At 34.8% G+C, this 14,508-nt stretch overlaps 3 protein-coding genes, 2 long non-coding RNA genes and 1 pseudogene across 5 annotated transcripts; 3 read left to right on the forward strand and 3 right to left on the reverse strand.

Annotated features, from left to right (window-relative positions):
- Nucleotides 1-158: 158 nt before the first annotated feature.
- LOC104722248 (uncharacterized) lies at nt 159-1,097 on the reverse strand. Its single transcript, XR_757165.3, has 2 exons — nt 762-1,097; nt 159-347 (listed from the first exon to the last, which is right to left on the reverse strand). It is a non-coding gene; the product is annotated as an uncharacterized LOC104722248 (long non-coding RNA).
- A 141-nt stretch (nt 1,098-1,238) lies between these two features.
- On the reverse strand, nt 1,239-1,981 carry LOC147933711 (uncharacterized). The gene is made up of 2 exons (XR_015571804.1): nt 1,567-1,981; nt 1,239-1,477 (listed from the first exon to the last, which is right to left on the reverse strand). It is a non-coding gene; the product is annotated as an uncharacterized LOC147933711 (long non-coding RNA).
- A 4,064-nt stretch (nt 1,982-6,045) lies between these two features.
- On the forward strand, nt 6,046-6,870 carry LOC104722250 (uncharacterized). The gene has a single exon (XM_010440390.2). The coding sequence runs from the start codon at nt 6,046-6,048 to the stop codon at nt 6,775-6,777; it is 732 nt and encodes a 243-aa protein (XP_010438692.1). The 3' UTR covers nt 6,778-6,870.
- A 607-nt stretch (nt 6,871-7,477) lies between these two features.
- On the forward strand, nt 7,478-8,318 carry LOC104722251 (upstream activation factor subunit UAF30). The gene is made up of 3 exons (XM_010440391.3): nt 7,478-7,618; nt 7,716-7,932; nt 8,020-8,318. Exons 2-3 carry the CDS (start codon nt 7,759-7,761, stop codon nt 8,146-8,148), a joined length of 303 nt encoding a protein of 100 aa, XP_010438693.1. The 5' UTR covers nt 7,478-7,618; nt 7,716-7,758; the 3' UTR covers nt 8,149-8,318.
- A 64-nt stretch (nt 8,319-8,382) lies between these two features.
- Nucleotides 8,383-10,795, reverse strand: LOC104722252 (uncharacterized). The gene is made up of 2 exons (XM_010440392.3): nt 8,853-10,795; nt 8,383-8,742 (listed from the first exon to the last, which is right to left on the reverse strand). The coding sequence occupies exon 1, from the start codon at nt 10,651-10,653 to the stop codon at nt 9,100-9,102; it is 1,554 nt and encodes a 517-aa protein (XP_010438694.1). The 5' UTR covers nt 10,654-10,795; the 3' UTR covers nt 8,383-8,742; nt 8,853-9,099.
- Nucleotides 10,796-11,703: 908 nt separating this feature from the next.
- Nucleotides 11,704-13,480, forward strand: LOC147933712 (uncharacterized; annotated as a pseudogene).
- The last annotated feature ends 1,028 nt before the right edge of the window (nt 13,481-14,508 follow it).

Below are 14,508 nucleotides of genomic sequence, written 5' to 3' on the forward strand. Positions count from 1 at the left end.
AAAAAACCCATCGGAGGCAGGCACATCATCCGGTTACAGGTTGTCTCCATGGACGAGGTGTCGAAAAGGTTGATGTGGTCTATCAAAGGAGTAACTGATTAGAGTTGAGAATATTAGACCTTCTCCAACGGTTAAAACCCCTCATGGGGTTTTAACAATTTTTAAAGAATAAATTTTGCTTTTATCAAACTTCAAAACTTGAAAAAGGGTTATTAAGTTTTCTCTACTCCAATGGTAGAATCCTAATGGAGCTCTTATTTTATGAAATTTAAATTTTGTAAAAAAGATAAACGTTTATTAAGTAACTCCAAAGGTTGTAGCTGTGATGCCTATCCCTATAACAGCATCTGAGAATACAAAAAAGATACCATTTAGTAACCTCTTGTGTCAAAACCATTGCAGTCAAACCAATCTTTCAGGCCATGGTTTGCACAGAACAAGATAGGAATGAACAAGAGCCCTTTACACACCAAAACAAAAGAAAGCTGATGAAGTTGACAAATTGTGGTTGGCACAACATGAACAACAATTCATCGAGATTCATCAATAAGTACACCATTAAATCATATGAAACTTGGAAATCGATTCAAAATTTCAAATATCCCCCAAACTAATTCATCAAGAACCCTCAATATATATGCTACTGCTATTTAATCGAATCAGCGAGGAACTTGCATGGAAAAACCTTAATTTAAGGTGTTATTGCTATGAATCAAATCAACAACTTCAATTTGGTTAAGGAATTTGAAATTTGAAATTACCTGTTTGATAAACAATCCTCCAAAGCTTATCTTCTACCTCTCAACCTCTCTACTCTTCTCCTTCGGCGTCACCGCCACCGGATCGAGATGATTCTCTTTCAATTTTTTTTGCCGTTGAGACTCGGCGTCGGTGTAGATGAAGATGTAACGAGGGTCAAACAGCCGGATAACCTCAAAGATCGAATCAATCTCCTCCGATTGCAACTAATCTCTTCCGACTTCGAGAGATTCGCGATAGAGAGAGAGAAGAGAGGAGGAAGGAAAAGAAGCCCGTTCTTATTAATTACCCCATTTCTGATTTATTTTTAATCCCCTTTTCCCTTGGCAAAACCTCCCGTTGGACATGATTTATTTATTTTTTTAATTCATTGTATCAGATGGTTTTTTTTTTTTTTTTTTTTTTTTTTAATAATATTGAGAGTTTTTTTGTTCTTTTAATTTGACAAACAAAAACACACACACACCAACACCAAACAATATATGTAAAATTAGTTTTCTTCCAAATTTTATAATTAAAAGAAAAAAAAACATAAATTCTTTAGACCAATTACTTAGAAGGATGATTGTAGATTTCTTCTATCAATGATCGCAACAACACTTATTATTCCTACACCCTCCTGCGTGTTTGAACCCGAATGCTATACAGTCATGGAAACATTCATGATCCCCGTACTTTGGATACACACATGGTGCAATGCATTGTGATGACTCCACCACTGCACCCAAATTTACATAGTTTGGTCAGCAATTGCTAATATGTATAATTATCAAAGATGATTGTCAATATATAACTAACATAATTTACCTGATGATGCGCCCAAGACGTTGGAGTTGGACAACGAAAATGCCATTGTTACTACAAGAAAAAAAGCAACAGACATTTTTGTGATATCCATTATTATTTTTTTTCTTTCTTATATTAATTTATGAGTAAATATGACTATGAAGAAGGAAGATGTCTATAATTTGCTAAATCTTTATGAAAAAACTTTATTTATACTGGAGTATTTGATCAATTTCCAACCAAATCTTCCATATTTTCTGAAGTCAATGTTCAACTTTCCAACATTAACTGGGGTTATTGGTTTGACATTTGAATAAAATTTTAAAGATTTTAAATGTTATTTAGAATCTGTTGTTATTAGATCAAAATTTTGTTAAACCTCTGCTAAAGTTTAGTGTTATTAGTTTGTGATTTGTAAAAAATCATTTAAAATCTTAACCAAATTTGGGTTATTGGATTCAGACTTTTATAAAGTCATTAAAAGTTTTGTGTTATTCAATTAAAACAAAAAAAAATCTAGGATTGTTAATGAATTCAATAATTTTGTTATTTGTTCATGATTTTTTACATTTTCTTCACAAAATAAATGCATGAAAATATCACAAAAATACAAAAACAGTTGGGAGTATTTTACAAGATTTTAGAAAACTAAACAACAAAACTATAGAATACTCTCAAACAATCCTTAAAAATCTTTTACTTATTCATTTTTGATGATTTGTTGAGGTCTTCAAATTTTTTTATAAATTAAAATCCAATAATTGAATATATAAAATTTAATGCAATATATCATTGCAAAAATCTGATGTTGAAAATATTGAAATAATAATTACTAGTAGTATAAAGATACAATATAAATCAATAAAACATTCACATTGTTTTACTTCATAAATTATAAGTAAGTGTTAGCTTTTACCAAATGAAAAACCATTAATGAGAAAATTTATGCCAAGTTTGAATAGTAACATTAATTAATTATTTGATTACTTTGCTTTAATTTAATTAAATAATGTAACAGCACAAAGTTTTTTCTTTACTAACTTACCAAGTAGAATAATATTTCCGATCTATGTATTATCAAAAATTTATTTCCTACAATTTTGGTATCTTTTCATACTTTTGTGGTAATCATTTGATTATATAGTTCAATAATTGTGAAATAACGCATATTAAAAAGAAAGACGAATTTGTCAAAGAAATATTCCCACTAAGTAGAAAGAATCTTAAAATGGATATTCAATATATCAAATTAAAGAAATTGTCTTCTTTTCTACTATATTTTTATTTAATTGGATCTATATATATATGTATAGAGAGAGAGACTTTCATTTATTTTTATTATCTTTTCAAAATGGACAAAATCTCAAATACTATAACTGAATATATCAAAATTAATGATGGAAATCATATTTGATTAATGTGGAGTTTGACTAAAATTGATTATGTATCATACATTGGCTATATATTTGATTATTTTTTAATTAAATTTGACTAGATAATAAATGTGAGCATGTTAGAAGAACAAGTACACATATTTAGACAGTTTTTATATAAATGGATCTTTATATAAGTTTTGATGATGATGTGAGAAAGATTATTTATAGGATTTCATGGATGGAAGTTACATTTCTAAAACAAATTAATTAGAGGAGTTACAATTATATATATATATATATATATATTTTTTTTTTGTCAACAACAGATCAGCTCAAACGAGCCAATTGGGTGGGAAATTGTTTACAAACAGAACATGATGCGGAGATGTACGCGCTTGGCGTGCCAAAGAATCCGCACTTACATTAGCAGTTACAATTATAATTTACAGTGTGTTTGAATGAAAATGAATGGAAAATAGTGAATTCATAATTTATGTAATTTTAGTTATAATTTAGTGGTAAAGTGTGGATTTAAAGTATAAATTAATGTACATTCTTACATTTTTATTTAATTAAAATAAATCTTAATTAATTAAGGTAAATATTATATTGTTAATTAATTAATATGTAGATTAACTTTATTTTAAGGTTTAGGGTTGTGTATAAAATTAACAAAATTCATCAGAAATACCTTTTATGTTGTTTATATATAGTTTCTAATTAATTTTATGTATACATATCTTTTTTTTCTTATAAATCTTCGTATGTAAAAAATAAGCAAAACATATGTAAAATATGAATAAAACATAAGTAAAATATTTTTATATATGTGTTTTCATAACAAATAAAATAAACTCTTAGAAAAATCAATATTTGAAAGATATACAAAGCCTAAGCTCCGGATCCGAGGACAACAACGTCCCACCCCGCAGACCTGTTCTGGCAACGGTAACTTACCGTAACAACCTTTACCAGTATCACATTCCCAACGTTAACAGCCCCGAAAACAGTGCAAACTACTTACCTTGGTATCAGCATTCCCATCCAGCCAACGCCTCCACTGTTTTCGTGGAGCGGATGAACGCCCTGACGGACAACGTGGCTCCATGGAATGTGCCCGTTCCACAAAGCCGTGTTGATCCCAACCAGTATCAAGCTGAACTGGATGTTAGTTTATATATATAATCGTAGTGTATATATATATATATAGTAGATTGACACTTTTTTATGTTTTTATAACCATTTTTTTTTTGTAAATTAATGTATTCTTAATTACAATAAACATTGTATTTTTCTTTCTATTAAAAAGATGATTAATCCTTTATTCTAAAATATCTCTACCCACCAGTTTTTTGCCCTAAACAGCTTGAAACTACCTAACGAAAGTTGAGAACAATAATTCAACGAGAGGAAGAGAGAGTTTTAGACACAAGAAAACACTCTCCTCTCACAGAGATCATCAGAGTTCTGAATTCATAGATCTAGCTAGAAAATTGAATCAGGAAGAGATCACTGCATACACTCTAAATGATGGTGAGTTCAGCTGATTGGTCAGTAAATTCGGTCAACAATTCTGGAGAGCGTAAGAGATTTGTGGTAAGTGTTCTCATTCTGCTTCTTGTTTTGAAAGCATCAAACAAGAATTTTAGTTATAGTTCAATAATCCGTGTGACGCATGAATTGATACATTCAGGTAATTAATCTTGGTTGTAGCTCTAGGGAATTTAACAGTGGTTTGTAGCGTAGTGTTACTTTAAAAACCAACAACGTTACCGTATATTCAGTATCCAACAAATTAAAATGCATCTTATAATGTTTCTGGACCGAATGTTTTATTTGTGGCGTGTTCTCCTTTAGCTGATTCATTAACTAATACTAAATACTCTGATTTCATTTTTTTTGTGTGGCAATCTGATATTTTTAATCAGTTTATCTCATGTATTTTCCATTCTAAAGCATAAATTAACACATTAATTTATTCTAATAATAAGTAATAACAAAGGAGTAAAAAAAAAATAAAAATAACAAAAGAGTACTACACGCACCTACTTTAAAAAATGATTAATGCTATAAGTGTATATATAACTTGAAGAAAGAGAGAGACTATACTGCAAGTCTGCAACTGATTAATATAAAATCCAGTCACTTTTTTTTTCTTGAAAATCTAGTAAATTTCCTAATTAGTAATTTAGCCAAGTTTAATAGTAGTAATTTATTTTGCTTGAATTTAATTTGGAATCAAGTGTTACTTCATGAACTGGGATTCAAAAAAAGCCAAAAAGGTGAAATATTGTGTCAATATGGTTAGTAGTTGGCATTTGCGAAAGTTCAGCTATATCGTGTTCTCTTTGCGTTTTAGAATTTTAAGATGTTCACGTTAGGGCATCTCTAACTCTACTCTATTTTAGAGTCAAAACTCTATTATAGAGCAACATTTGCTCCAACCATACTCTATATTTTACTCTAAAATAGAGAAAATGATGAGATTGCTTTATATTTAGAGTAACTCTATTCTCAATTCTATTTTTTTACACTACCTCTATTTTAGAGTCAAGTATAGAGTAACACATTGGAAAAAAATCATGCTCTATTTTGGAGTTACTCTATGACTGTAAGATACAATGATGTTTTATATAATTCTAATTAATATGAATTTGGTTAATTGCAGGATTTGGGAAATGTGAGTTTCCCACCGGGCAGTGACTCAGTGAGGATTAGTAGTTAGCGGCATTTGTTTATTTTCCGCCTTTATTTAATCAGCTAGCTAGTATTTTGTTTGATGATCAAGAATATATTTTATATATTGTATATAAAATATATTAACCATGTCTAACGATTTCATACTTTTTAATTTAGAATGATATGATATATTTATTATCTTAAAAGCAGCTTCACATTGAGTTAAAATGAGTTAAACTCGAGAATCAATATCTCGTTAATTTCGTTGTTGTATAATGGATGAAATCTTTTACATTAGCATAGAAGGGGATGAGATCTTAATTAGTACCGGGGATGGAATATTTTCCATAATCTCAACTAAATAAATATTATCCTTTTCTGTCTAACTATTTTGAGATATCATATATATAAACAAGTAAAAACACCAATACATCATCAACCCAACATGGATAATGAACAAATCATCGTTGAAAAGATGAATGAACCGCTTCTAGTAACCTTAACCGATACCGAACAAGTCCCGGACCTCCGAGCAATATCATCACCTAACGCCCAAGAATCCGAACCAGCTAACATCTCACAGTGGTCACTACTCTTCAAACTCTTTCTAGCCATCACGATCATCGGTCCTTTCATCATATGTGTCTCGTTTTTCATATGGATTACTCCAACTCCACCCACCGTACAGGTACACTCCATGCATATATCATTCGCCAATCACAATCTCCCGGTATGGTCCGCAATGTTCTCCATCAAAAACCCTAACGAGAAACTCCACGTCACGTACGAGAATCCCTCAGTGTGGCTGGTTCACCGGAGAAGGCTCGTGTCAACGGTAAGAGCCGATTCGTTCGGGCAGAAAGGTGAAGAGGAGAACGAAGTGATCGTGAAGGGAGACGAAACCAAAGTTATTGACGAAGAGGCGGCTTGGGAAATGGAAGATGAAGTTGCGGTAACAGGAGATGTGGTTGGTCTTGATATGGTGTTTTTTGTGAGAGTAGGGTTTTCTCCGGGGGCTTCTGCTCTATGGGGAAAACAGTACATGTCGGCAGTTTGTGAGAATGTCATGAGAGCTACGTTACCTAATGTTGATGACAAAATCTATGGGACAAATAGATCGAGTTTCTCTTTTGATGGTCGACTAGAATGTCGTGTACGTCTCCCTAAATATCCTTAGGTTGTACATTTTGTTTTTTGCATTTGTTAAGGTTGATTAACGATGCTTAATGATGATGATGACAATCGAAGACATTTATCAAGTTAGTTTCAACAGTTGTGTGAATCTTTAATGGTGAAACAAAAAGACTGCGGAAATTGATCATACAATATTCTTTGTAGTTGGTTCCAAAATTATATTTGACTATTTACTATTTTGTCTAACGGAAGCAACTGAATATATTCTTTTTGGATTTTGACAAACAAGTCAGAAGAATTGAGATTTTATTGTTAATCTAATTGGTAGTACTCTGTCCCTGATAAATTGATGTTTTTAGGAAAATTTTATTGTCTCTCAAAAATTGATTTCATAAATATTTTTAATATTAGAAAGGTGAAAAAGTAAAAAAAAAATAGATAAAATATCAAAAAAATAAATCATCACCATATACAATGAGATGACCAAAAATAAATCATCAGTGAAAAGATAATAAATTAATCATATATATTCCTGTTTTAATATGTGTGAAAATTACTAAATATCAGGGACATACGGAGTATTACTTCACTTGATCACTTCATTCTAAAACCAGTTTTAGAATTAATTATTTTTATTAAATTTAAATACTCCGTAGTGCATTTAAATGATTTATTGTATATATTTATAATTATATGTAATGTAACCTTTGACGGTTTGACTTTCTCTTTTATATCACAGCTCCAGCGTTTATAAACGCGAGAATACCTCCAGTCCAGGCTCCAAGGTCGACGCGTTAAAATCGCAACTATTTGCGGTTTAAAAGCTTTAGTTGGTTTTACACTGACTTGTTGTTGCTTTCAGTTTCCTCTACCAATTTACCCGGGTAAAGTGTTTTGTCAGTAGGTTCATTTGCACGCCACATGTTCGATGGAATTCCCCAAAGGGACTTAGTGGTAATAAATAACGTTTTCTTTTGCTAGAATCTGGTGTTGAGTTCGTTGTACTCGTGGGTTAAGAATCAAGATGCTGCCGCAGAGGTTGAAGAAGGCGATCACAGATAATCCAAAGAAACTTGGGAATTTGATTGACCTCGTGAATCTTCCGTCTACTCTACGTGAGTTCGTTGGTCAATCTCAGATCTCCCGTCTGGGTTGTTTCATGCGTGTTTGGTCCTATATCAAGACCAACAATCTTCAGGTTTGAACATGGGATCACTTCTATGTTATTTTGCTAAATAGGTTTGAACATGGAACATTGAGTGATTGGTTTTGTTTCTTTGTATAGGATCCTAAAAACAAGAATGTGGTGAATTGTGATGAGAAGCTGAAGAGCATTTTGCTCGGTAAGAAGCAAGTGGAGCTAGTCGAGCTTCCTTCTCTTATCAAGTTACATTTCCCGAAAGAACCAAAGTAGAGTTGTCTGCAAATGTAACAGAGTTCAACATTGGCTTCTTTGGGGTCGTTTGTTTTTTGTTCACAAGATGTTCGTTTATGTTTATGGGAATGCTTAAAGAGAGATATGAATGATACTTTTGAGTTCTAATGAGTTGAATACAAAATTGTCTTTCTGGTTTCTGGATTCAATTCCATTTCTGCTTTCTTATGTGAATAGTTTCTCCTTGTTGGGCGCTGATCTGATCCGTTTCCATAACATCAAAAGAGCATCTTTTAAGTAGTTACACTTCCACGATATAATGGGAAAAATTGGTTTTGTTACAACATTACAACACTTCCACGATATTATTTGTTACAAAAAAATTGGAAGCTAGTAACAAATAATATCAAGCAACCTGAGTGATCATTGGTTAAGTATTTGTAAGGAATACAGCACATAAACAGTTTAAGTTAGTAGAGGAAAGAATGTAGCATGTTAAGGAACATGTTTGTTGTATGGGCTGTACATACGACGAGTCCCAAAATACATATATGCTTGCGTCCGAACATGTTAAAGGGTTCAATCTACAATCCAGGTAGCTCATCACCTAGTATCCAGTTGCAGTGTGGAAACCTGCCAGAGAATTAACAACACAATGAGAAGAATTCTTGATTTAAAGAGTAGTTGATAACAATTTAAATCTAAGTCTATGTCTTTGGAGGGATACAGTGCTTATTACTAACCAAATACTTCATGATTTTTCATGATTCTAAGACCATGTCATGTGGATTTGAAAACACCAGCCGGATTCGGATTCTGTTCAGCACATTGTTCAACTTTGCGTTTGAATTTTCTGGCCACATTGTTGTATTCTTCGATACACTGGCTTCCATCACAAAAGATTTGTGTTCTTCTTTCCAGGAGCAGGCATCCGATAAGAGGGAGCCCTGAGTCCATACATGTCTCTCAAGAAAAATCCCCTATGATACTTCAGCTGATGCGCTTTCGTTTCAGTGCGCGTGCCTTTTCAAAAAATCTATTCAACGCATTTGCTTCAGTCCTCATGCCGCCCCTATTCAATCCCGAGATCATTGTCGTGTATGCGGCAAAATCAGGCTCAACTCCTTTGAACTTGAGCGTACAGAACAAATCATATGCTTGTTCCACCATACAAGCCTTGCACATCCCATGAATCATGATAGTATAGGTAATAATATCAAGATCATTTCTAGTCTTTTCCATATGTTGGAATGCTTTCAATGCCTTCCCTACCTCCCCATTAGCAAACAGACCAGCTAACACAATGTTGTAGCTCCTAATATTGGGAGGCAGACCAATAGAAGCCATCTTCCCAAAAACGCCTAGAGCAAGAGCTATCTCCCCCGCTTGAAAATAACCCTGGATAAGAGTGTTGCAAGAGACTGTGTTTTCAGCCACACCTCTTTGAGACATCTCGTATAAAAGGTTAATCCCATCACGTAGCCTCGCTGACTTGAAAAACCCATTTGCAAGAGTACTGTAAGTGACTACATTTGGAGTGCACCCATTGCTTATCATCGAGTTAAGCATTTTTCTTGCCTCATCTACCCGACCAACCATGCAATGCGCATTGATAAGTGAACTGTAAGTGAAAACATTAGGATCTATACACATTTGGATCATCTTCTCGCACACACCATCAGCCTTCAAAAGCTGCCGACACCTCACATAAGCATGGATTAACGCGGTGAAAGTGATGACATTAGGGTAGATATCCCTGGAGTCCATTTCTAACAGTAGCCCCTCAGCGTCAGTCAATCTACCAACATTACAAAGACCAGTAATGAGAGAGCTGTAGGTAACAACGTTAGGTTCAACTCCTCTGTTTCTCATACGTTTGAAAAGCTCCAGCGCACTATCCACAAGCCTCTTTTTACAAAGAGTATCAATGAGTATGGTGTCAACCACAACATCACGTTTAATTCCCATTTCCTCCATTTGTTCAGCAACATACACAGCATCACCAATACTATTACTGAGACAGAACCCATTAACCAGGGAGCTAGCCGTTACAATGTCAGGCTCAATACCAAGTTTCATCATTTTCCCAAGGTAAGATAAACCCAAAGAGGGTTGTAAGCATCGGCAGAAACAATTCACTAAAATGTTGCAAGTATAAAGATCAGGCGAAATCTCCAAACGTTCAGTGTTCTCAACACAGTTCCAGAGAGTGATTACAACATCATACCTCTTAATCTTGGCGATAGCAGTCAATACTTTATTGAATTCAACGATTGAAGGAAGAGGGTAAGACTCGACCATGAGCACGAACAAATTAAACGCATCTTCGCAGTCAAGATTGTGAAGCCCACTTCTCAATACGACTTTGTAATCAGTAGTGGAACCAGAGAAAGCTCGTACCCAGAGACGGAAAGGGAAAAGTCTCGACGAAGACGGAGCAAGAGCAAGAGCAAACCCAGGATCAGTGTTCTTCAGAAAATGACGATGAAGATGAAGAAACCCTTTAGCCGTTGAAGCAATCGAAGCCGCAATCGACCACCGCATCCAATCAAGTTTACTTCAGCTTGATTTGGGTTCGTTCCCAAACTCTGTCTCGGAAATTGTTGAATCATAAACCCTAAACCCTACAAGGACATAGTCTTGTTTAGTGTTTTTGAGAGAGAGCTGAGAATTGTGAAGAGAAGGCGAGAGACAAAAAAAAATTAAAATAAAACTCTTAACCGGTTCAGGAACAATCGATTTTTTTTCTTTTAGGTTTTTGGGTTAAAACGGTTTACATAACCGAACCGGATTTCACAATTTCTAATTCGATCTTGTCGAAAGGTTTCACTCATGCTCTTCTTCACTCGTCCGTTTTGTCGGAAAAGTGTTGCATTCGTTCTTCTCTTTCCCTCTCTGTGGTTCGTATCTCTAAAACACTCTTCTTCGTTTTGGTTTTGAACATTGAAAGCATGGTTTTGTTTTGGAAATTTAAGTGATGATCATAACTCAAAAGGCTCTTCAATCGATGACGAACTATAATGTACCTGTGTTCACCTTGTTATGTATTTTTCACTAAAAATGTTTGAGATTAGTCTTTCTTTTGGAATCAAATGGTAATACCAAGAGAAACTCTAGATTGTGGAATGTGAAATACATTGAAATATATATATTAGTGTTTTTGGTTTCTGCATCATGAGTCAATTCCATTTTTGCATTCATCTTTTATTATAGTATATGATTCCTTTTGTATATAGTTTATATCATTTTTGGTTCAATTGGAGTCTGTATATTTTAGGATTAGCTGGTTTAGAGGCTTTGGTTTAGGCCTGGTATAATGTATATAAAACCCCAATTGTACATTTTACATTACATTGATAAGGAGAATGAGATTCTTTACTCATATGGTATCAGAGCGAATGCTTTCTCATTCTCTGTAACAAACTTTTTCCGATCATCGATTATAATCGGAAAAGTTAGTTACGCCGCTGTATTTTTTTCCGATCTAGATCCTTCCGTAGTTCTTTGCGTCTTCGTCTCGCTTTCGATTCCTTTTCTGATTCGCGTTGTTTTTTGTTTCCACTTTGCTCATTTTTCAACTCGATTCAGCTAATTATGGGAAAACGAAAGACCACTTCGAGGTATCGCTCTTCTACACCAGATCTACCGGAAATTTCTTCTCCGACTCTCCGCGACAATTCTCGAAGCTCGTCGCCTTTGCGAGTTGCCTCTGGCTCTACGCATCAGGCACTCGATACTCGACCACGGTCGTTCTCTGCTCCGTTTACAGTCTCGGATTCTCCAGATAACATTCACAGCCCATATCATCTTCACAGCTCCGATCATCCAGGTTTGGTTCTTGTTCCTGACCTCTTAGATGGAACAAACTATGGAACTTGGATTGTAGCCATGACTACTAGTATCGAAGCTAAGAATAAATTGGGATTTGTTGATGGATCTATAGTCCGACCTGCGGAGACAGATCCTTATTATCCGATATGGAAACGATGCAACAGCATGGTCAAATCCTGGATGCTCAATAGTGTGTCGAAGCAGATTTACTCTAGTATTCTTTACTTTGCCACTGTTGCAGAGATATGGAGAGATCTATACACTCGATTTCACAAATCCAACCTTCCTCGTTTGTACAAGCTGCGTCAGCAGATTCATTCACTTCGTCAAGGTAGTATGGATATGTCTTCCTATCATACTTAAACTCAGTCATTATGGGAAGAACTCTCTAGTCTTCAGGTGACTGCAAGGACTGTTGATGATTTGTTGGCTGAAAGAGAAACGAATCGTGTCATTGATTTCCTTATGGGACTTAATAGTAACTATGACACAGTGCGTAGCCAGATTCTCATGAAGAAAAGCTTGCCATCTCTCTCTGAAGTCTACAATATGTTGGACCAAGATGATTCTCAGCGATCGGCCAGTTTTCCACCTGCTTCTGGTACTCTCGACACTTCTGCTTTTCAAGTGACTCAACAACAGTCTCAGGGTGCATCTTCTGGTGGTTATCAGATTCAAAAGGGCAACAAACCATTGTGTACCTTCTGTGGAAGAATTGGCCATGTCATGGATAAATGTTACAAGAAAAATGGTTATCCGGTTGGTCATCCTCGTTTCAAGTCAACACGAGTGGTTCCCACTGCAACCAATATCATTTCCGAGAGTGTGAGTGAAGGAAATGTTGTTGCAGAGACTCTGAGATTGACTGATGATCTCTCCACATAACAGATGCAGCAAATAGTCTCTTTTCTCAACACCAGGATCCAGAGTTCTACACTTACACCTGAGGTTCATGCGATTTCAGTATCTTCCCTCCCTTCTTCTTCTTTAACCAATGGCCCAACACCTGGTAATTTTTATCCCTCTATCATTTGTTCTTTTTCCAGTGTTGATAGGCCAAATCCTTTTTCAATTACCAAACGTTATGTTTGTTCTGCGAATAGCAATCTTATTGCTATCAATGCTTGGGTGATAGACACATGAGCTACTAACCATATTTGTCATGATAAAACTTCCTTTTCCACTTTCAAATTTCTCTCTAATACCAATGTCAATCTTCCTAATGGTGGTTTAGTGAGCATTGTTGGGATAGGATCTGTTCATTTGGGCAATCATTTAGTTCTTCATGATGTCTTATACATCCCTCAATTTAAATTCAATCTTTTAAGTGTCAGTTGTTTGACCAAATCTATGGGTTGCAAAATCTGGTTTGATGAAAATTCTTGTTCTCTTCAGGATCTTTCTCGGGACTTAATGATTGGAATGGGTAAACAAGTGGCCAATCTTTATTTTCTGGACATTGAGTCTATAAATCTCCCAGTTCATAAAGCTTCTTTAGTCGCTGCTTCTGTTGTTTCTCATGATCTCTGGCATAAACGGTTAGGTCATCCTTCCTTTTATAAACTTCAGTCTCTTTCTTCTGTTTTACATTTTGTAAAAGAACCAAAAATACAAAAGGATTTTTATTGTAAAACTTGTCATTTGGCAAAACAAAAACATATTCCTTTTATCTCTCATAATAATATAAAGAAAATTCCTTTTGAATTGGTCCATATTGACACTTGGGTTCCTTTTTCTGTTCCTACTCATGATGGGTTTAGATATTTTCTCACCATTGTAGATGATCATTCAAGGGCTACTTGGGTTTATTTGATGAAACAGAAATCTGATGTTCTTCATATCTTTCCTTCTTTTATTGCTATGGTTGAAACTCAGTTTGAGACTAGGGTTAAGGGGGTTAGATCTGACAATGCTCATGAACTTAACTTCACTCAGTTTTTCCAATCTAAAGGCATTATCCATTTCCATTCTTGTCCTGAAACTCCACAACAAAATTCTGTTGTGGAGAGAAAGCACCAAGACATTCTCAATGTTGCTAGAGCACTTCTGTTTCAATCACATCTCCCACTTCCTTATTGGGGAGATTGTGTTCTTTCTGCTGTTCATCTCATTAATCGTCTACCAGCTCCTGTGCTTGATGAGAAGAGTCCTTTTGAGATTCTCACTAAGAAAGCCCCTAACTATGATGACTTACGAGTCCTAGAGTGTCTTTGCTATGCTTCTACCTCACCCAAGAATCAACATAAATTTGATCCTCGAGCTCGAGCCTGTGTTTTTCTTGGTTATCCTTCCGGATACAAAGGTTATAAACTTCTTGATCTAGAAACAAATGACATTTTCATTTCTAGACATGTAGTTTTTCATGAAGAGCTCTTTCCTTTTGCTAAGTCAGAGTTATCTCAGGAAGCCAAGAATTCTTTTCCTGATCTGCCTAGCAATTCTCCTATGCTTCCACATTTATCCGATGTAGAGGCTTCTCCTTCTTCATCATCCCTAGAGACTATGCCTTCTGCTAGTCCTAGTACAAATGTCCCTGAACCTTCTGTTCAAACATTGCATAGGAGAATC

This window comes from Camelina sativa, chromosome 11 (assembly GCF_030686135.1).
Source record: "Camelina sativa cultivar CO46 ecotype springtype chromosome 11, ASM3068613v1".
Lineage (NCBI taxonomy): Eukaryota > Viridiplantae > Streptophyta > Magnoliopsida > Brassicales > Brassicaceae > Camelina > Camelina sativa.

What these genes read in the sequence shown, in the direction of transcription:
- LOC104722250 (XM_010440390.2), top strand. Translation starts at nt 6,046, where the DNA reads ATGGATAATGAACAAATCATCGTTGAAAAGATGAATGAACCGCTTCTA.
- LOC104722251 (XM_010440391.3), top strand. Translation starts at nt 7,759, where the DNA reads ATGCTGCCGCAGAGGTTGAAGAAGGCGATCACAGATAATCCAAAGAAA. An exon ending in TCAAGACCAACAATCTTCAG is followed by an intron (nt 7,933 to 8,019) that starts GTTTGAACATGG and finishes TTCTTTGTATAG; the next exon opens with GATCCTAAAAACAAGAATGT.
- LOC104722252 (XM_010440392.3), bottom strand. Translation starts at nt 10,653, where the DNA reads ATGCGGTGGTCGATTGCGGCTTCGATTGCTTCAACGGCTAAAGGGTTT.